The sequence below is a fragment of the Pristis pectinata genome, chromosome 23 (genome assembly GCF_009764475.1).
Source record: "Pristis pectinata isolate sPriPec2 chromosome 23, sPriPec2.1.pri, whole genome shotgun sequence".
Lineage (NCBI taxonomy): Eukaryota > Metazoa > Chordata > Chondrichthyes > Rhinopristiformes > Pristidae > Pristis > Pristis pectinata.
The window spans coordinates 14,636,363-14,657,971 of NC_067427.1; the positions used below are offsets into that span (position 1 = coordinate 14,636,363).

General features: G+C 40.7%; 2 protein-coding genes across 5 annotated transcripts in view; one reads left to right on the forward strand and one right to left on the reverse strand.

Annotated features, from left to right (window-relative positions):
• LOC127582066 (xenotropic and polytropic retrovirus receptor 1 homolog) overlaps nucleotides 1-6,366 on the forward strand; it is a 55,106-nt gene extending 48,740 nt beyond the window's left edge. Inside the window, 2 exon segments of the mRNA XM_052037046.1 lie at nucleotides 1,715-1,924; nucleotides 5,903-6,366. Of these exon segments, the coding sequence (XP_051893006.1) occupies nucleotides 1,715-1,924; nucleotides 5,903-5,948 (256 nt within the window). The 3' untranslated portion in view covers nucleotides 5,949-6,366.
• A 7,451-nt stretch (nucleotides 6,367-13,817) lies between these two features.
• The window catches only part of LOC127582027 (nucleus accumbens-associated protein 2-like), a 63,991-nt gene continuing 56,199 nt past the window's right edge, over nucleotides 13,818-21,609 (reverse strand). For all 4 annotated transcript variants that reach the window (XM_052036957.1, XM_052036956.1, XM_052036958.1 and 1 more), the window contains one exon: nucleotides 13,818-20,926. In XM_052036957.1, the coding sequence (XP_051892917.1) occupies nucleotides 20,433-20,926 (494 nt within the window). In that variant the 3' untranslated portion in view covers nucleotides 13,818-20,432. The remainder of the gene's footprint in view (nucleotides 20,927-21,609) is intronic.

The window sequence follows — 21,609 nt, forward strand, 5'->3', positions numbered from 1 at the left end:
GTTTGGAGCTAAAATTGTCCAATTCTGGACCCATTCACATAAATCCATTCTGCATCCTCTCCATTGTCCTAACATCCTTCCGAAGGTTAGGTGACAAGAATATAACAGAATACTTCAGCCATTGCATGACCAGTGTGTTATACGGATTCAGCATGAACTCCCTGTTTGTACCCCATGCCTCTATTAAAGAAGCCCAGGATCCCAAATGCTTTACCTATTTTCAACATTTAATTCCATCACTTGCAGACTGAGCTCAATGCATTTACTAGCTAAGGTGGTAGGAGCCTCGAGCAACTATAATCCATAAGGGAAATGAATGAAATGTGACGAGGGTGTCCGTGACAGTAATAGAAAATCAAAATACTGCAGATGCAGGAAACCTGAAACAAAAACTGGAAATGCTGCTCAGGCCCCATCGGTAGCGAGAGAGGTTGAACTTTTCAAATCGATGGGCCTTGAGTTCTGGTGAAGAGCCTCAGGGGTGAAAACGCTACCTCTGGTTTCCTCTCTCCACAGACATTTACTGAAAAGATTCAGGCATCTGTGTTCTTCTGTCTGCTGCCAGCTTTGGATTAGTCCTTGCTCGCTCTGTCCCATCCTCCTCTCTGCTCCTGCCCCCTCCTGCTTTCTGCAGCTCCAGATGTTCTGGTGAACCCCCCCCCCCCCCCCCCCCCCCCCATTTTCACAGAGATCCTGCAAAGTGATCCAGCTGCTGGTAGCAAGGAGATCCCAGCTCAAAGACACTTCAGGACAGTTCAAATGGGTTTAGACAATTGAAATAAAAATAACATTAAACAAATAAACTTACTTAAAAACAGATTTAACTGATTTAAACTAAAATCATTAAGATCGAGGAGATTTTTTTTAAATCTGTGGGCAGAGTTTTTCCGGATTGTTGTAAAACCCATCTCGTTCACCATGGTCCTTCAGGGAAGGAAACCTGCCATCCTTGACTGGGCTGCTCTTTATGTGACTCCAGACCAGCATGGTCGACTCGTAACTAGCTCCTCACTTTGGGGGTAATTAGGGATGGACAATAAATGCCAATGTTGTCGGTGATGTTCACATCCCACAACTGAATAAAAATATCAAACTGCTGACCATTTCGATCAAGTTTTGTTCTCTGCACCAGATGAATGAACGTGCACCAGCTGCCCCTGTGTAAAGTGGCCCTCGGCTCAGATTCTTCATTTGTGTTCCATCACTGTACCTGGTGCTACCAGTCTCGACAGGATCAGGCCTATACAAACACCTGTACAAGCTATGTTCCTGGCCGTTGTGCACTGCCAAAGAGTAGCAGAAGGCCAGACAGTGCATAGAATCTGCTTTGAGAGTGCTACAGATCCGTTTTAAAAAGAGTCATAGAGTTAGAGTCATAGTCCTTACAAAAGTCCTTACAAACCTATAGCCACATCTCCCAATTAAAGTGGAGTTATGTTTCAAAAATTCACAGCAAGGGGATGATAGTCAGTTAGTACAAATCAGTCCTAGTAATTTATAGCAAGGAGAGAAGAATTTCCTAATCATCTCCGTTTTGGCCAATTGTGCCCTTATAGAGAGCCAATAACCTACAGAGGGGTCAAGGTGGGAATGAGATTTAACTTAAAGTGCAAACTTTTATTCCAGAACACCTTTGCTGCAGTTCATTTGTATATGGCTTTTTGATTAAGTGTAACACAGTTGCCCAGTTTTTATTTGCACATTCCCTCTACAGACGATTTGTCTGGAATTTCTTCCGGCTGGAAAATGAACACTTGAACAACTGTGGCCATTTCCGAGCGGTCCGAGACATTTCCATCATGCCCTTAACTGGGGACAACCAGGCAACTCTGCTGTTGCTGATGGATCAGCAGGAAGGCGTCAGAAATCGTGGAAAGGTCAAATGTGGCAAGAGGAAAACCAATTTCTCTTTTAAAAGATCAAGGTCAGTTACAAAACAATGGTGACTTGCGTTTATAAATCACATATTAATCCTTTGCAATCTTCCAAGGCTCTGCATGCTATCAAATAAAATTTTCACCCACCCCACAAAGGTAGACTTGAAGAAAGGTGGAGTTTGTAAAGAGAATTGCTGCGTTAGGGATCCAGAACACTGAAGTCAAGGCCACCAACAGTGGAGCATTGAAGGACACCAGAACGGGAGGAGTGCAGTCATCCTGGAGAAAAGTAAGGCAGGAGAGGGTTAGAGAGAGAAAGAAAGGTCTGGGAGCAACTTAGAGGAGGAGTTTTAAATCAAGGCATTGCTTGACCTAAAGCCAGCTTAGATCGGCAAATACAGGAATAGGATTCTGGTAATGACGTTATAAACGGCATTTAATCTGGAACCCTAAAGAATGAAGGTGAGGAGTCTTGCCAGGAATGCATTGGAATAGTCACATCTAGAAGTGACAAAGGAGGAAAAAGAAGCACAATGACTCTGCTTCCAACAGGAGACCAGTTCATCTTAGAAGGGTTGGATTGTTTGTGTCAGGTCCTGTGGTCCTGTCCACAGCCACATCCAGGATCACCTTCAATCACCACTGCAAGGGAAGAAATTCCTTGAGATTGCTTCCCCACCACTCCCCCCACACACCCATCTCACCCTCAACATTCACCTTCTATTTTCTTGCCTTTAGCCTCACCCAGGATGTTAAGTGGCTGTGGAGGGCAGGACTGGAGAGGCAATGATGGGGGAGATGGGAAGTTGGGTTGTGAGGAATCTTTCAGTACGAGACTGCTGGCAACACAAGCCTGAGGAACCACTTGGTTTTCTCCTGATTATTACTTTCATCTTAACATCCCCGCAGGGTGGGAAGGGGGCAGACCACTGCACCAAAATGACAGACCCCACCCTCAAACTGCCTCTAATCCATATGTTAAGCATGGTGAAGTGAGACTTCAGTGAGACAAGGCCTTCCTCCAAGGATTACCCACAGATGGTCAGACTCCCCGCTCCCTTCAGCAATACTAAATCATTTATCCTATTGAAAGTTACAGAAACATTGCTGAAATGTTATGCAAGAAATACTCAAATTTAATGCATTTCATTTTTAAGATAAAAAAGCATTTTACATTTTAAAGTTGGTGTTCACTCACCCACTTTTTAGGACTGTGTGGTCTGGACATTTCTAAATGCCACCCAATAACTAATAGTTTACTTCTTATGAGACAAGACTTCAATTCCTCAGGTTAGTGAGAAAAGGGAGAAGCAGCTCAGGTTCCTGATCCAAATTACCATCCAGTGAGGCCTTCAAGAAAGGCTGGTGTATGGACATTGGATGAGGGGAGGATTACGTTTAGCAATACTCCCCTCACAGTCCAATCGTCCACCAATACTTAGTACATAATTTATTCATGAGGAAAATGACCACATGACCAAGGCATGAAAATCAAAAACTGCAGGTACTGGAATCTGAAATGGAAAGAGAAAGTGATGAAAAGACTCAGCAGGTCAGGCAGCACCTGTGGGGAGAGAAAGAGTCAATGCTTCTGTTCTCAGCACATCCTGAGATCCATGTTTAATGCCATGCATACTCCCGACCACTCTCTGCAACAACACTGACTTGCCATCTCAAAGCTGTGCTGAGCAGTTCCCCTTTCTCCTTCAGCGCACACATTGTTGCAACAGAAGGCTTCCTTCCTTTCACATCACAAATTTCAACAGTTCTCCAGTTCTGAAACTCCTCCAGAAGTTCCCCTCGTTCACTTTCCTCTGACCCCATCTCACCCTCAGCCCCTCCCAGTGCCACGTCTGCTCCGTGTTCACCGTCCCTCCTGGTCTCACAATTCTCCCACCCGTGCTACTGTTCATCAGCAGAGGATTTGCCTTCATCCCCCTACGTGACCAGCTGAGTGAATTCCAAGCCCGGTATGATGTTGAGCTGTTCTCCTGCCACCTCTGCCCATTTCTGTGGCCAGGAGTCTTCACCCCCTACTGTGGGCTCTTCCTCTTGCCTTCAGAATTCCTGACCCTTCTGGAACCTTCTTTCTGGCCCCTTGCCCCTTCTAGATCTATTCATCGCTAACTGCCAACACCACATTGACCAACTGAGTTTTGCCACTCCCTCACTCGTTCTAACCTACCCCCTTCTGAACTTGCAGCACTCTGTTCACAAATTTTCACCCTGCTCTCCACCTCATGTGGTGCATCCCCGACGGTGCCTTCCAGTATTCCAAAGGGCCTGTTCCCTTCATGACTCCATGGTTCACTGTTCCATCTCCATCAACCACCCTCCTTCTTATGACACTTTCCCAATCAATCACAGGAGATGCAACACCTGCTCTTTTATCTTGTCCCCTCCCATTATCCAGAGATACAAATCGTCCTTTGCGGAGAAGAGCAATTCAATGCACTTCGTCCAATCCAGTGCATTGTACTCCATGCTTACAATATGATCCCCTCGGTACTGGAGAATTCCCACTTGGACCCAAATGTTTGTGGCCTCCTGTGATGTTCCAACAAGACCAAGAATAAGCCAAAGAATCAACACTCCATCTTCAATCTGGGCATATTGCAGCCTTCAGGACTCCATATCAATTTCAGATCATTTGCTTCATCTGTGTATATCAGAACTGGCCAATTCTGCTGCAAGGTTATCCATCTGAATTATCTTTTTCCTCTCTTCACAGACATAACTTGACGTGCTGGACACTCTCAGCATTCTCTTTTTGGTTTCAGATCTCAGCTGCAGGTTTGACCTGCATTTCACTTCTTTAACACGTGTGTGTGTGTGTGTGTGTGTGTGTGTGTGTGTCTTCTCTTCTCTCTAACTACCCCCGTTAATCTATCAAGCAGATACCTCAGTTATCACCCCAGAGATATCCCCTTGCTCTATCCCATCCCTCTCCAACCTTTCCCAATTCTAATGATGGGTTTTTGACCCAAAACATCAACCGTTTCTCCTTTGACAGATGCTGCCTGACCTGGTGGACTAAGAGGAAATTAATATTCTGGATCGATGACCTTTCATTAGAATGTTAAAGCTAAAACAAGTTTTAAGATGCAGAGAAAGGGGCAGGCGGGGTGAGAAGAAGAGCATGAAGTTGGTCTGTGATAGGATGGGAGGAACAGGAGAACTTTCACCCTCGCCTGCCAGCTATCATCGATCTTCTTTCCATTCTCCCGTTTCCTCCCTTTCTCTGCATCTGAAAGCCAGTTTCCTCCCGGATTAATTCACCATCTTCAAAAGGAGCAAACTCAACACACCATTGGGAAGAGGATCATCTGGTTTCCAGACCCGGGTCATGGGGACCGAGTGTGGTTCAGTAGGTGGCACCATTGTCCTTCATGACAACTGTAGAATGGCGCCACCTGCTGTCAGCACTGCCAAACTCGGCTCTCCTTTTCAAAAGGTCATTATTTTTAAGAGTCAATTGGCTCAGTGTATTTCACTGAACTCTTTCCAGTTTTCAGGCAGGAGACGTTTATTATTCACATGGATGTTGCAAACATTTACCTTCCTGCCTTTTGCTGCTAACATTCAGGAAGATGGTGACGCACCACCTTTGTGAACAGGCACAGTGAGTGCAGTGGAACTACTACAACAATGCTCTCAGGCAGAAGATCCAGGATTTTGACCAGTAACTATGAAGGAACATTGATAGACGTTGGCTGTTTGGAAGAATTCACGCAGGTGCCTTAGGGCCATATTATTTTCCACAGCATGGAGAGAATCTGTATGTCTGTCTGTTCAGAGAGACAAGGCTGAAGCCCTCCTGCTGAAACGTTCACTCACCTTATCCCTATCTAAAAATCACTGTGCACAAAACGGCAGCCCAGATTGGCCACGAAACAGTCATTGTGCTCGCAAGAAATTCATGCAGTACTTACTCCCTAGCAATGTGGGCAACCCCTGACACATGCAGGATTTTGCACAAAACAAGTGCATTCCCTTCTACTAACCATTGTCTGTCTGTTCTTCAGAGTCAAAAGCTGGGAAACAAAAATTCACATTGAGGAGACGGAGTGATGGGACAAAGCTGAACAAAGTTCCCTTGAAACACTGAGCAAAGGCATGGGGCTGTTTTGAATGCTCCAAAACTCATCTGGGTGAACTGAACTGTTCATTGAAGTAAAAAGACCGAAGCCACTGACATTGGAGAAATTTCATACTTTTGCGAAACAAAATACTATATCTACATAAAAAATGTGGTGGCCCTCTTCAAATAATCCTGCACTGGTAGAGGGTGTTCTTATTCTGTTGGTCTCCTTGACATAAAGACCTGCTCCCAGACTCGCAATTTAGAGACCTTCTCTATTTCCAGTCTTCCAACCCCTATCTGGCCAATTCTCCAGTTGTCCACCAGGAGAGGAAGACAACTGATCTCCACTCAGTACCTCCGACTTTCCATTTTCCACCCATCCCATCCTATTCCCCTCTTTTGATAGTACAAATTAAATCAGGATCCTGTAGGTGGAATTGCAGGTGTGAATCCTTGCCCAATTATAGCATTAGTGTAACATCAGTTGTTGTTTTTGTAAGTTGCTTATCTGGACCGTCAGTGTCAAGTGAAAGAAAGGGTCCGAAACCTAAAGAGCTAATCGGATTTCAAAACAAAATTAAATCTCAATTTAGATAGCAGAATGTTAAAAAATGCAGCCAGAGATTGTCAATTTTAGAAACTTGTGTGTACACACTCACACAGACATGTTAAAAGCAGATGGACAGTTTAGACTTGGATTACTACAGCTTTTGCAGGAAGGGAGAATCTAGGACATGCAGAAGGAAAATAACCAACATGGAATGTTTACAATGGCATCTTGGATGTTTGAATTAACAGATTCTGCTCTAGTCTGGAGTCTCATATGCAGGGAAAAACTGGTTAAAGTTCCAGTTTGAGATCAATGCTGTAAAATGTGAATATTCAAATGGTGGTGCGGTTTTAATCTCATTTTTACAGTTCAACATCTTGGCTAAAGAGGAGCTGTTTTTTTTTAAAGCAAGCTGCTGCCCTGTTGTGTTAGCTGTGTGAGGGCAGTAACAAAGTGACTCCTCATTATGTTTTAATTCAATAGGTAAGTGTCTATGAGTACTGTGATATTACATAGAATCAGTTACTTTAATATATTTGTAATAGGCAGTTTGTCAAACCAGAGCAACCTGCTCTATTTTGTGAACTAGACTTGCATTCCAATCCAAGGGATACATCATCACCTGCAAGGGGGACAGTGGACATTGAGAGTAGTGTCTGCATTCTTCAGAGTCAAAAGCTGAGAAATGAAAGCACACATTGAGGAGCTGGACAAATCTCAACAGGTCAATCAATATAAGATGGGCTACACTGCTGCCCAGCTTGAGAATGAATCCATGTCCGCCGAACTCAAATGAAGACAAAATGTTAGGAGGCAATGGTATATGTAAATAATTTGAGTGTATATATTCAAAATATTTTTGAAGTTTAATGTTGTACATAACCTTCCAGTCACGGTGGTATTTTGTAATAGGTAAAAGGAGAATTCTCCACAGTTTTTGTTTCTCATCGTGTAAATAAAACATTTTTGTGCCTCGTTTTCTCGTGATTACGTAGGATATTAAATTTCTTAAAAATAAACACGAGTGTGTGGCAGTGATTATTCTGTGCAGGAAGCACACTGAAGCTGATGGCTCTGCTTCATGCGGTGGTGAGCATGTACAGGATTTTGCTGCAGAGTCAATGTTACACAAGGACTCATTAGACCTAGGCAGCCCACCAAGGCCTCGCAGTTTCATTGTCTGATGACAGCAAAATAACAGTAATGGGGCACAGGGGATTTTGATGAACAGTTATCCCTATGGCGGGAGGAGGTATACAAAATGAGGGGCACAGAGTAGATTTTGAGAAACTATTTGCATTAGCTGAGGTGTCCATAACCAGAGGGCAGAGCTTTTAGGTAAGGGGAAGGAGATTGGGGGGTGAGTGTGTGTGTGTGTGTGTGATGAGAGGAAGAAACTTTTTCACCCAGGCGCCAGTTGGAATGCATTGGCTGAGGGGGTTGTGGAGGCAGGTACTTTGACAACATTTAGATGGTATTTAGATGAGCACCTGAAACATATCAGCACAAAAGACTAAGGGCCGAGAGCTGGGAAATGGGATGCGTTCAGCTAGGTACATGATGGCTGGCATGGACACAGTGGGCTGAAGGGCCCGTGTCCATGGTGCATCTCTTTGGAGAAGGAGATAAAAGATAGAGGGGAAAAAAAATCCAGAAGGATGAAGCACTACATCAGGAATAAGAGGAAAATTAAATGGAAGATTGGTGCAGCAGAGAGAAAGAAAAAAAAAATCAGAGCTTTCTTTTACACAATGCTCGTTACTTGCTTCAGATCTCACAGATGTGGCCCAATTGCCTTTTTGTAAGAGATTTGCAGGTTCAAACCTCATTCTAGAACATCTAGGCCCAGTTTCTACATCACTAAACAAGCACATTAAACTGGTCAATAATATAACAGAGGTCTGTTGTGAGAAAATTAGCTGCCTCAATTCCTACAGACAACTGTGCCTAAATTTCACAAATATTTCATGGCTTTCAAAAGTTCTTTGAAATATCCTCAAGATGATTTCATTAAAAAGTACAAATTTCTTGTGGCTTGACAGGATAAATATGGTGCAGTCTCCCATGGCTGGGGTGTCAATAACCAGGGCTCTCAATCCCAGAACACTAGGTTGCCAAACAGGACAGACTTCTTCACCCAAGAAGCAGCGAACCTTTGGAACTCCCTACCTAAAAGGATGGTGAGAGGGGGCTCAGTAGCTCACTATATTAAGATAATGACAGACTTTTAGATAATCAGTGGCTAAGCAGTTAGTGGAAGACAGACACTGAGGTAAAAGATCTAATCAAATGGCAGAGGAGACAAGGAGAAAGTGGCCTAATCCTGCTTCTAATTCTGTTCTTAAGCCATGAAAAGCACGAGAGAAATTGCAAGCTCATTTTTTTCTCTAGGCTGGTCTCCTTAGTCTATTGACCAGAGGTTCCCTGTTTTGTTGGAGTGTGGGCCTTTGATTCAGTTCCCAATATTCATGATTAGCACCAGAGGTCACAATAACTTGTATGCGAGATGCGTGATGTCCCATAGTGGTCCAATACCATAGAAAAGGAAAAAGTGGCACCTTGCACTTCTCAGGCAGAACTGTAAAAACAGAGGCACCATTAAGAACAGCAAGAAACAAAGCCATTAGACCAAAAAGTAAACCTCAGACTGGAAAAAGCAACTGAGGAAAATGAGGTGTAGAGCTGAAGCGACGGCATTCACAGAAACAGAACATCCCATTCACTACACGCTAATCCTGTCAGCAAAAGACAGCAGTTCTCTGCAAAACACAGCTGACAAAAATAGCTGTTGTTGACACACAGAGCTGGTGAGAATTCCGCAGTAGAGGAACATGATAATTAACTGCATGAGAAATAAAAGCATCCCCTCTGACAGGCCTTTACCAAGAACACATCTGGTAACCTAATTGAAATCATCAAGAAGGTGTTCCAGTAATACATCGGATAGCTGCTATCCTCATTGTTCTGTGGGTAGCACTCTTGCCAGTCTGAAGGCCCTGGCTTCAAGATTCACTTCAGACAGAGGCTGACGTGGCAGTGCAATAGAGCCACAATCCAGATGGGATGTTGAACTAAGGCCTTGGCTCCTCTCAAGTGGAGATGAAATTCCTACTTCACATTTATGAGTAACAGGGAAATAATCCCTATTTTGGCCAAAATTTATCCTTTAACTGAAAGTAGAATAAAGTTGTTATCACATTACTGATAGTGGGCATAAAGTTGATAGTCTCATTTCCTCCATTACAGTAGTGACCAACTTAAAAAAACAACACAAAGTGCTGGAGGAACTCAGCAGGTGAGGCAGCATCTATGGAGGAAATGGACAGTCGACCTATCTCAACTCGAAATGTCCACTGTCCATTTCCCTCTTTAACTGCTGCCTGACCCACTGAGTTCCTCCAGCACTTCGTGTGTTGAAAAATACTTCATTGGATACAAATCACCAACATATGCAAGTCATGAGAAATGATTTTGTTTTCCAATTAATAGTCTGTTTCTTTCACCAGCCTAAACTATTGAGCATTCTCTAGGCTGAAGTTAAAGCCATCTTGATCCAACAGCCAATACTAACATCAGTAATTTACAAACAGTCTTCTGCCTGCTCCTTGATCAGATGGGAACTGGCAGCTTCTGTCCTCAGGTCAGTACAGGGCAGAATCTCTGATCAAGTCACAAATCAGATCCCAAAAACCTTCTCCCATCAAGTAGCAAAGTGGATACATCCAACACTAGCATTAGCCCACCCGAGCAAAATTCTCATTGCAATGAAGTCAAGGTGCATGATGGAAGATGGGGATCCATTGTTACTGAAAAGTGTGTGACAGGGTCTCTTTGGTCTCAAACTAATGTCATTCTCCAGCTTATTGACGACACATACATACAACAAATCTGTGCTGAGCTAAAGCATCCCTGCAATGAACAGGTAAACAGATATCCTTCGATAAAAAGCTAAGATTAAAAATTGTGTTGCTGTGTGCTTTGAATAGTTTAACTATAATTTGTTTTTGTTAATCTTACAAATTTAAAATTAAGTAATGAATCATGTCTTCTCATCACTTCAAAAAGGTGTTAAAACAGTTCACTTTCCCTACTATTTTGAAGGTGTTGAGATATACTAACAGCATTTGTTATCTTATCCGTCCTGAATTCTTTACTTTGGAACCTGGACAATAGATGTCAGCAAGATCATGACAGGAGATGGTAATATTGCTGAGGATTATGATCTTGGCCACTTCTCCACATTCATGTGGAAATTTTCCATTTGATGCCACTGGGTAGCACTTGGGTGATGAACCCCTGGCTAACATTTTGTAAATCCATGGAACGATTGGGAGCAGCTGTACACATCTTTTTAAAAACAAAAGGACAAAGCCTGCCCTCACCAATACGTCAGCTATCCACAAGCAGACTTAGAAATTCCTATTTCAACCAGGACACTCAAGGTTCAAGCCCATGAGTTAACGTCAACTAATTGACAAAAGGTCAGGAATTCAGCATGAGCAGAACTTCATCTCCATAGCTCCATTCCATACCAAGATCTGATTTACTCACTGAATACTGCTGACACCATTTCAGCTCTATTACTCTGAGAATTTTACTTGCAGATTATATCTCAAACACTGCAGTGCGGTTTCATATGGCTGATAAAGCACTTTTAACTTCAAAGCTGAGGGGAAAATCCAAATAGATATCCCTCAAATGTGCCACGAGTACAGACCTGACGGTCTTACTTATTAAAGTTATAATTTTGGGCTTTATTTAAATAAAGATCTTGCTCTGATCAAAATCAACTGTCTTAGATATAATCTTTAATCTCAAAGCAATTTAAAAGAAAATTAAGCTACTGTGAAAGGTGACTGCTGAATCCAAAAGCAGGCTAGGAACTCAACTAATTTCAATGTTAAATTTGTCACACCATTGTTCTTCTGTGCTGTTGCCTGGAACAATTGCCACTCTGCATCACTGAAACAACACATCACATCCAGCTCTTGCCTGATTTGCATGATGCACAAGATTTGCATAGTCATCAGCTGTAGTGATATTTATAGACCACATCACAGCAAAATATTGCAGATGCTCGAAATCTGATAAAAGCAGATGGCAAAAATATTCGGCAAGTCAGGCAGCATCAGTTGAGAAACTAAACTCACGTTCTAGGTCAATGCCCTTTCATCAGAACTGCAAGTTATAGATAAGACGAATTTTAAGATGCAAAGAGGCCGGGTGGGTCGTGGAGCGGAGGAAGGAATAAAAAGGAACTTCTGTAATAGGATGCAGAGCGAAGGAAGATTAATGACAAACAGGATAAGAGTGCAAAGTGAAAAGCAAAGATAAGATTTCTTTATTTTAGTCACATGTACGTTGAAACACATAGTGAAGTGCATCTTTTGCGTAGAGTGTTCTGGGGGCAGCCCACAAGTGTAAAGAACCAAAAGAACACAAAATCATGAGGGGCAGAGATAAGGTGGGTGCTCACAGTCTTCCAAGGGTAGGGGAGACTAAAGCTAGAGGGCGTAGATTTAAGGCGAGAGGGGAAGATTTAAAAAGGGACCCGAGGGGCAACTCCCTCCCCCACCACACACAGGGTGGTGGGTATATGGAATGAGCTGCCAGAGGAAGCTGTAGAGGCAAGTACAATTATAACGTTTAAAAGACAGTCAGACAGGTACATGGATAGGAAGGGTTTAGACGGATATGGGCCAGAGGCGAATAGGACTAGCTCAGGTGGACAACATGGTCAGCAATGAAAGAGTTGGGCCGAAGGGCCCGTTTCCACGTTGTGCGACTTTAATCACACTATGGTCTGTTAAAAGAAACAGCAGAATCAAATCTGGGATTGTCAGTGTTGGAAGATCAACCAGAGCACCTAATTCCTGACTGCTGTTCAGTAATTTGCATTCATTGTTCAGGCTTGGGTTTGAGCTCATCTCTCGTGCCTCCTGATTCACAATAAATCCCTTAACTACATATAAAAACATGCACTAAACTCAGCACCCTCTAAGAACTTACAATTTGTTTTAAACCTTTAATCATCTTTGTAAGTATAACCAGGGGACTTCCACATACTACTATGCTGCTACCCATACATCTTAACTCAAGTTCTATTCACCCATTATGTACAAGAGTATTTCTTGACACTTTGCCAGACCATGTACTGGAGATGGGGCAGGGTGTGCAAATCGCAGCAAACAGAAAATCCGCTAAGAAAGCAGTCCATTTAAAAGACCAAACAGTCACTCGACAGTAATGATTACCAAGTCTGATTGACAGGGAAATGTCCTCTGTCTGCTCCCTCTGGTAGGTCACATGGCTAGTAAATGCAGCTTTACACAAAAGCAAAAAGTAGTGGATTCTGGCAATCTGAAAGACGGAACGTTGGGAAGCCATTGCAGCGATGGAGAGAGAAACAGTTAACATTTCAATCGTGGCGTGGTGTTTTGAATCCTACACAGATTTGGTGTTGAACAGACATTATTCAGTATAATATTCCTGAAAATTGTGAAGTTTAAAAAAGTTACTCCAAATGTAGAGTTTATAAACCTTGAGTCATGGATGGAAGATCTAAAAATGACAACCCATTTAGAGTTCATCGTGCTCAGAAAGAGGAAAAGGAACTCCAGCAATGCATTTTCTTTCATGACCGCAATGTCCCTGAAGTGTTTGTTATCTGTCTGAATATTTCATGTGGGTTGGGGTCAATTTTTGTCTGGTTATATTGCAGTGATGCACCTTGGGATGTTTTACCACACTAAAGTCATGTTATAAATACAAGTTGCTGTGTGAAGAGTTGCAGAAAAATCTTTGCGGCCAATCTGCATTAGTGAGATCCTAGAAATACGAAATAATTAAATAAATCACAGGATAAATATTTGTTCAGAGACTAGTAGCACTTTCCTCTTCAATTTCCCTGGAATCTTAGGTCCACTTGAGAGTAAGTAGGGATCTAGTCTGAAGTCTCATTCCACCTCCAACAGTTCAACACTTAATTTTGCAATGGAAAATCAGTCTCGTTCCACCCATGTCTCTGGCATGCACTTTGTGAATCACAGATGACACTGCTGCCACTGATCCAAGGTCAACGCTTCAGTATCAACACTTAGGTCAGTTTTAAAATTTAATGAAAATGCATTTTGTAGAAATAAAGCACCCAACTTCTTAAAAAAAGATCTGCAAAAGACAAAATGAAACTGCAAGGACCAAGACTTTCCCCCTCCATAAATCCATGCACCATTCATAATGAAATCACATCCAATCTTTATAGTTTCAGTATAAAACAAACAGACCAACAGAAGGACAATAGACAAAATCAGTTCAAGTGTGTTACTTTTATTGAACACGTTAAATCTTGGCCAAATCTAGAAACAGTCCCAGAATTTAACAGTCATCTTGCTGGAGTAACAGTCCCAACAGTGCCATTTTCAGTAAGGCAACTCTACCTATACAATCTTTCCTAGAACTTAAAGGTGCAAATGCATTGAAATGGCTCAGACATTTTACAGTGTAATTTAAAAATAACTAATTTTCACAAACCTGCAGCAGGTCAGGCAAATCTTAAATTCTTTTTGCACAATGAACATCTTTCCCAGCTTTAACCAGAGAAGTATACAGAAACATAGAACATTTCTTCCATCCTGACAAGTTTGTTAAAACAAGCTTGAAGCCTTATTGTTTGCTTTGGTGCAGAGGGGTTTCTCTAATGTTGTTGCTATTAAAACTGCATTTATGTTTGAATAGATCTGCTTCACAAACTTCAAAGAGGCAGGGTGAGCAAAATGAAAACAGATTAGCATGAATGCTTTGAAAATCCTCCAAGACATGGAAGACATTCCATAAAAATTGAATATTCTTCCATACTCTAGCACAAAATAGAAATAGGATCTCTTTCTCAGGGCATCCTAAAGTTCCTCACAGGCAAACATTAAATTAAGCAAAAATGGTTGGGTTAATGCCTTTCCTGAAAGATAGTACTTCCAATAGTCCCTCAGTCCTGCATGGGAGTGTCAAAAGATTACAACAGACTGCAACCTTGATGCTACCCAGCCTCTAAGTATTTCAATCGACTGTTTTCTTGTGGCATTTGCTCAGTCAGAAATTGCACTGATGGGCAGGGAAGAGGTTTTGGGTCAGTCTGTTGAAGCATGTTTATACAAGACATGGTCACAGACCATGAAGTGCTTATGATCAATTCCTAAACAAAAAGTTAATATTTTTGTTAGTGTGATGAACATTTTTATGAACACAATATTTATACATACATATTATTAGGGCCAAGAGTGTGGTCCTGATTATAAGAAAGGGAAAAATGCAGTCAGCCTATTGCTGTGGGTTTTCAAATCAAATTTTGATTAGAGGGACTGACTGCAGTACAAGGACAGAGCATTTCTCAGTTTACAAGAGGAAGTTATTAAATAAATGAACTGCTTTGGTTGGAGTAGGTGTGATGGGTGTCCGTGTTTAATCACCAGCTTAGTATTAAATAAAAACAAGCTTGCAGGATTTTTTTTTCTACCCCTCACACCTTAAGAATATTGGAAATTATTACTTTCCTAAATTCTTCCTCACAGTTGTTCACATTCTAGATATGACAGCTTTTCCAATTATTCATGACGGAACATGGAATGGGAGGCAAGGAATGTTTGATGCTGTGCTATGTTCAATTGCTCTCTCAGGCATAACAGCAGAGTTGACTTGGGACAACAGGGATAATGTTTAGTGAGGATTCCTGCTGATCTCCCTTCAGCAGTGGATGGATGCTAGGTGGGAACAGGGATGCAGCTGAAGCACATTAATATTGGCTGTGCCAGAAGATACAAGCTGCGCAGAGGGGGGTCAAAAGGGATAAAAGAAATAGTGAAATAATTCAACAGCAAACCAACCTATCTTTAACTCCAAATGATTAGATTTCACAGCATATCTTCTGCTAACCATACCAAATCCTGTTTATTCAGCAGATCTAGAGAGATTTCTTCACTTTGTCTCTATCTTAGAAGCTTCCCTGTTCAGATGCATTTGAAAACCAGATTGAACAGATTCATGGTTACAATTCTAAGCTTTCACACCACGACAATTCAATTAACAATTTTGACAAAATCCTTGGGACACCAATTATTTTCTTAAATCTACAATACATTTAAAATACACAACTTTCAAATCAATAACATTTGTGATTCTCAAAAGTCAAAAGCATCTGTATCTTGTACCTTTAAAATAATAAAATAGAAGAATCACTAAAAAGCTTGTGTTTCACACATTAGTTATGTGGATGAAAGCAAAAACGCAGTCTGTTGCCTGCAAACGCCCACAGTAAAGAATTCCAGCAGTTAAGGAACAGGACCAAATCAGGAAGATCAGCAGTTTAAAGTTCCTGTTAGAGTTTTGTTGGAAATACAAAAGGCAATTTCAAAATAAAAGACTTTACGATTAGCGTTTCTTGATGCCGAAATGCTATCATGCATACACATTCTCAAAAAGGCCAGAAGTTACCAACTGTTTGTAGGAATGCAATGGCTCCCAAATGGAAACTGCTGATAAAAAGACCTAGACTTTGCTGATAAATGTCAGCCAGAATTTCTAGCCTTCAAAGTTAAAGATTCTTGGAAGACAATCTGTAAGATATTTACATGGGTTATCATCTAACACATGCATTTAGTGATTTTCATAAATGTCATCTTCTGCGATTTTTACTTTTTAAACAAAATTGTAGAGCAAAAAGCCTAAAACTGTGCACAACATTGCACCTTCCTAACAAATCAGCATGTGAAATTTGATAAACTTTGGATTAAAAATATTAGTCGGTTCACATGCTTCACAAGTGCATGCAGAAAAAGCACCCTTTTTCACAGCATGTGAAAATACTTCTCTACTGAATCAGACTTGTGAAATTCTATTGGTGAATTCAGAAAACTAAGAGGGACAATTTTTAGATCCTGTAAATGTTAGAATCAGAAAATCCTTCAATAGGATCCCATCAGGATTAGTAGTCTAGCAGTAGGACAGTTAGAAAATGCCAATTCAGGTAATTCACAATCAATTTTCTCCAAATTTTTGTCAAAGTCCACTAGATGTCCTTCTCGTTTGTTCATTCTTCTCTCCTTTGTCATGCCACCTCCACCACCCACCATTTTATCCCTAGTATTCAATGCCAGAAATTTGAAGCTGTTTAGTTTTCATTTTCATCCCTGATCACTGTAGTTTAACTAGTGCAATTTCACTGATACTCTGCAGTTAACTGAAGAATATTTTGTTAAAAATTAGTTTTCTTACACTTGGGAATTGAAGGATTCAAAAAAAACCCTCATGTCAAAATGAGAGTTGCTGAATTTAGAGCTGCATTTATTTCATTTCAATTGTTGTTTTTCATCATCACTACTCCCAAAAATCAGCTCTAAGAAAAACCTGTGTAGGTTAACATCCTTCCAAAACCATTTCAGCATAACCACAAAGATACTTCAGTACTGTCAATTGTATTCAATCATACTGATTTTTTTTTTAAAAACCCTCCTACACCACAATTCATGCTCACCAAGTTGCGCTTGTTTTGACATTTTAAAGTCATATTTCAAATTACTTGCACTTTATGGATCAAATGATCACATCCATCCAGTCCCAACATAGCAAAGCACCATTTAACTTCAAAGCTTTTGGCACAGGGAATTTCTTGGAGACAAACCATTGGGTTGCATAAAGCCTCCATCTCCTAAATCAGGACACTAGCCCATATTGAAATGTAATGCAAGACTGCTTGCCTCAGGCCAAAAGAGGCAAGCTTATAACAAAATCATTTCTAAAAAACCTTTCTACTCTACTGAATATTTTCCTCAGTGAATCTGCGATTATTAAGCCTGAAAGGATAAAGTATGTGACAAAGCCACTTTCCTGAACAGTATAGCCAGAAAATACTAATTGTGTTCAGTTCATGTATTTTTCAGAAATACATCTTTTAGGAGTTAATTTTTGTTAGCCCAGTGCTATTCAGTACTACAGAAATCTTCAAAATTGTCAAAAGTCAAAGCAGTAACAATTTCTACAAATAATCCTCTGGAAATGTGAAGGTGCCCTGTTAATCCAATGGTTGAAAACAGACACTGTGCAATACTGAAACTGGAAAGCATGTACTTTGTAGTTCCTGAATCTTGCACTGGAGACAACAATTGTTCCTCCAGCTGAAACAGTTCTTCCTTTTCTAATGAACTGAATGCAAGCTTAAAGGATTAAGGCATAACATTTACTTTGAAAGTTTCAGCGTCTATACTTGGTTATATTTCTGACAAAGTTGCTCCATCGTTTGTCCAATTTTCTTCTAAATGGCAAGTTTCACAAACGTTCTCTACAACAAATTGAGGGTTTGTTATTGTGCTGGGCAATTTAGCTCAAGGTTAGCAATTCAGTCTGAAACATGCCTTTGTCATGCTGGGATTGTGGTGATTGCTTGCAAGATAGTGAGAACATACAGAAGAAAGGGCGAATTTAACAAAATGAGTTACACCAGCACTATTAGAAGGGCATCCAAATCCCACAAAAGGAATGGCCACCATTAAACCACTGCATTGATGGGCAGGAAGACGAGGTGAACAGGTCCAATAAGCTCAATGGGAAAGTTCCACAATGTGGAGTAGAGGTTCCTCTCTTTTGAGACTTATGTTTTAAATATGCAAATTGTTTTTTCCCAAAAGTAATTTGCTAGTTGACCATTAAATTCAACCTGGCAGAAAAACTCAATCCCTGGGAAGACAAAGTAGTACTTTCCCACACTTGTGTGCTCATCCTGCCCAAATAAAAAAGGGTGTACAGAAGCAGTACTGAGAGTAGTTGAATTGGTTCTCCATAGACTTTCCAAATGGAATCTTTTGGGCTTCCCAACAGCTCAATTAGTTCAGACCTACATTCAGATCAACAGTGCAGAAGTGGTAGCGTATCACTTTGAAAGGTGAACACCAGAACAGAGGACTGGATAGCATTCAGTCTATTGGGATTGGGATGATAGAGCAGGAAGGCACAGGCTCACTCTTCAATCTTAACTCCTAGGGGTGGGGGGGGGGGGGGTTGGAGAGAAGCATAGAAGAAATGGGAGGCTGGAACAGCTTCTGACAGCTTGAAAGGCAGGATGAAAATGTTACTTCAGTCCTTCCTCTCAAAAGGAGGGCATTAAAAGTATGGCATTTTTGGAGCAATATATCAGCAGCTGACCGTCTAACCTCTGAACAGAAGTGCACACCAAGATAGACTGAATAACACTGATAAGTTGTCTCAGGGCATCAAGTTTAGCTATTAAACTAATGATTATATGCAATAAACAATTATAAATCTTTTATAGGAAAGGAAAAGGAAATGTACTAGACTGCCCCATGACTTTATTCAGTGATCTAACAACATGAGTCTGGAGGGAGGGAGGATGTTAATCAAATGTCAATGAACCACAAGCAGGAAAATCAGTATTCTGAAGAGTGTTCAAGCAATGACATCATTGTTATCCCCGTATGGAGAAATTACTAAGATCTTGTTTTAGTAATGCAAATATAAGTAATGATTTAATCAACTTGACAACTCATCTTCACAAATAAAAGCAGAGCGGCTAGGAAATATTACTATTTTAGAACATGCTTGATTGATGAGAATTTTTGATAACCTACCATGTACAATAAAGTGCATCAGAACAGTGTAACCCAAAATATTCAAGCTGTAAGGGTTATGTAGCCAAGCTTTCAAATGGCACTTCTGCAATCTTTTGTTAGGGAATGATCAGTTTCATCCACAGCAAAACGAAAATATTTTCCACTAAGTGCATTTAGCCAACAGTCACATTAACGGCATGGTTCATGCCGGTGCTGCTTAAAGTGAGGAACTATTTGGAAAATTCACACGTTGGTGAACAAATCTGTATTTATACATAAATACTGTTAATTCACTTAAATATTATGGGCACTCTTTTACAATTAACAAAATAATCAGCAAAATATGATGAGATTATTCTTTCTTGGGAGGAAGAGTAAATCAAATATCTAAGGCACATGGTTCTGCATGTCTACAATCTAAGTAACATTTTATGACAATCTATGTCTTAAGCATGATCAATGTTCAGTCTTGTCATATCATGCAAACACCCTACACAACTTAAGTCTTTATGCTCTTTTTAAAGATTCAGTTTGGACTTCTTCCCCATCACCCCAACCCACCCCAACAGTAAGTACCACTTGACTTCAAGGAATGAGTGAAGGATTAAAGCCCAACCTGTGTTCCTAACACCGCTGCCCTCTGACAGGGTAAAAATGCTCAAAGTGTTACCAGCAATCAATGGAAATCTTCAAGATTTGTTCAGAGCCAAATGTCATTCAGTCAATCTTCTTACAGCATCACATATAGCTACATACATTTATATATGCATCTGAAAAAAATATAATCAGTCAGATTATGCTAAATATTGAATTCCAGCTAGATAAGCTAGTGCACACTGTGGTAGTAACCTTGGCCATCATGGCTTGAGAGAGCAGATATTGATACATGGATGATGACAATTTTCTTTTAAATTCTATTTCAATCCCATCACAGTTAGTGTGTTTTTAGGAGGTCAGTTCCATTTAAGAGTCTGTTAATGGACCAACAGTGCTAAATCAGGACTATATATACACCAGCATTAAAGGCAATTTTCAAATCACCCTGGCTGTTCCATAATTGTGGCCTTCGATGGGGAGATTACAAACTCTGTCGCCCCGGCAAGACAAGTTGAATTAGAAACATCTATTTCACTGTTAAAAAGGCGTCTTCATTCCTTCATGGCAAATTGTATACAGGTAAGATAAAAGTCATGTCTTCAGGCAACAGGTACAGGTCAGTGGCTTAATAACACTGCCAAATGTTGAGAGGGTTAGTAGCATGCAAGCCATTTCAATTAACATGATGCACTTTCTTCTGATGGTGGAAATCTTCACAAGGTCCCTGCATATGTTCCATCTAGTTTTCGCATGGCTGTTTCAGATCTATTATTGGAGGAAGCTTCATCTTGATCAAGAGTGGAACCTGTGTTGGGCGTGTCAGGGGCCAAATTATTAGTGCCAGCAGCTTCTCTTATTACCGATTCCACCATTTCATTCTGTTCACATGACTGGATGGAGCTGGGGGACTCCACATCTATGCTTACAGGATTTGTTCTTTCACCGAGTACAGTTCCAGGATCACTACGCTTCTCAGCTTGACTACTTTGTTCAAATGCCAGCCCAGTTCCATACAGCTCTGGGTCCAAACTGTCTCCGCCACCTGCATCTCCAATAACAGTGCGGTACACTTCCACCCCATCGGGCAGCATCGATTTAATCTTAGGCAGCCAGCGCTTGCGAACTCGTCGAGCATTAGTGCACATATCGGCAGCAATCACATTCATCTCACTTTCTTTGAAATTGGGAGCAAAATTCTGACAATATACTGTTAAAACAGTAAAGGAAAAGTTAATCAAAGTATAAAATATTATTCACTAAAACATTCTGCCTGCAGGGAATCAGTTTTTAAAATACAAAACAAAACTTACAATATTCAAAAAGTACGATTAAGGAAGCAATTTAACCCTTGAAAAATATAAATTGTTTCAAATGCAGAATTCTTGGGTTTGGAAGCTCTGAACCCATTCTAATCTACAAAATCGGAAATGCTTGCTAATGGGCTCTATTGAGTCATAAGATGGTCTGCTAATATATAAAAATTACCTTTATTGGGTTCATTAGACTGAATCTTCATCCACAAACTACATAATGGTATTGTTCCATCTAGTCAGTCCACAGATAGAAAAGCTATTTGAATGCTTCCCCTATTAGCATTACATTCAAACGGGTGAATTAGGTTAGAAGGTTGTATTATTCTACAGGGTGAATTTCTGGCTGCATTTGATTCAACTTATTGTCAAGGTTAAATGTATTTGTTAGAGAGAAAAAAAATCACACCTGCATTCCAGAGGACATGATACTTAAGGGGCATTCTCCAGTTAGCCCTTCAGCTTCAAACTTTGCAGTTCTTCATTTCTTAGCTGTATTTTCATGTACAAGTGAGCCAAGATTTTAGGATTTATGAAAATTTGGCTCTCCCAATACTTTGTTGGCTTAAAATATATATTT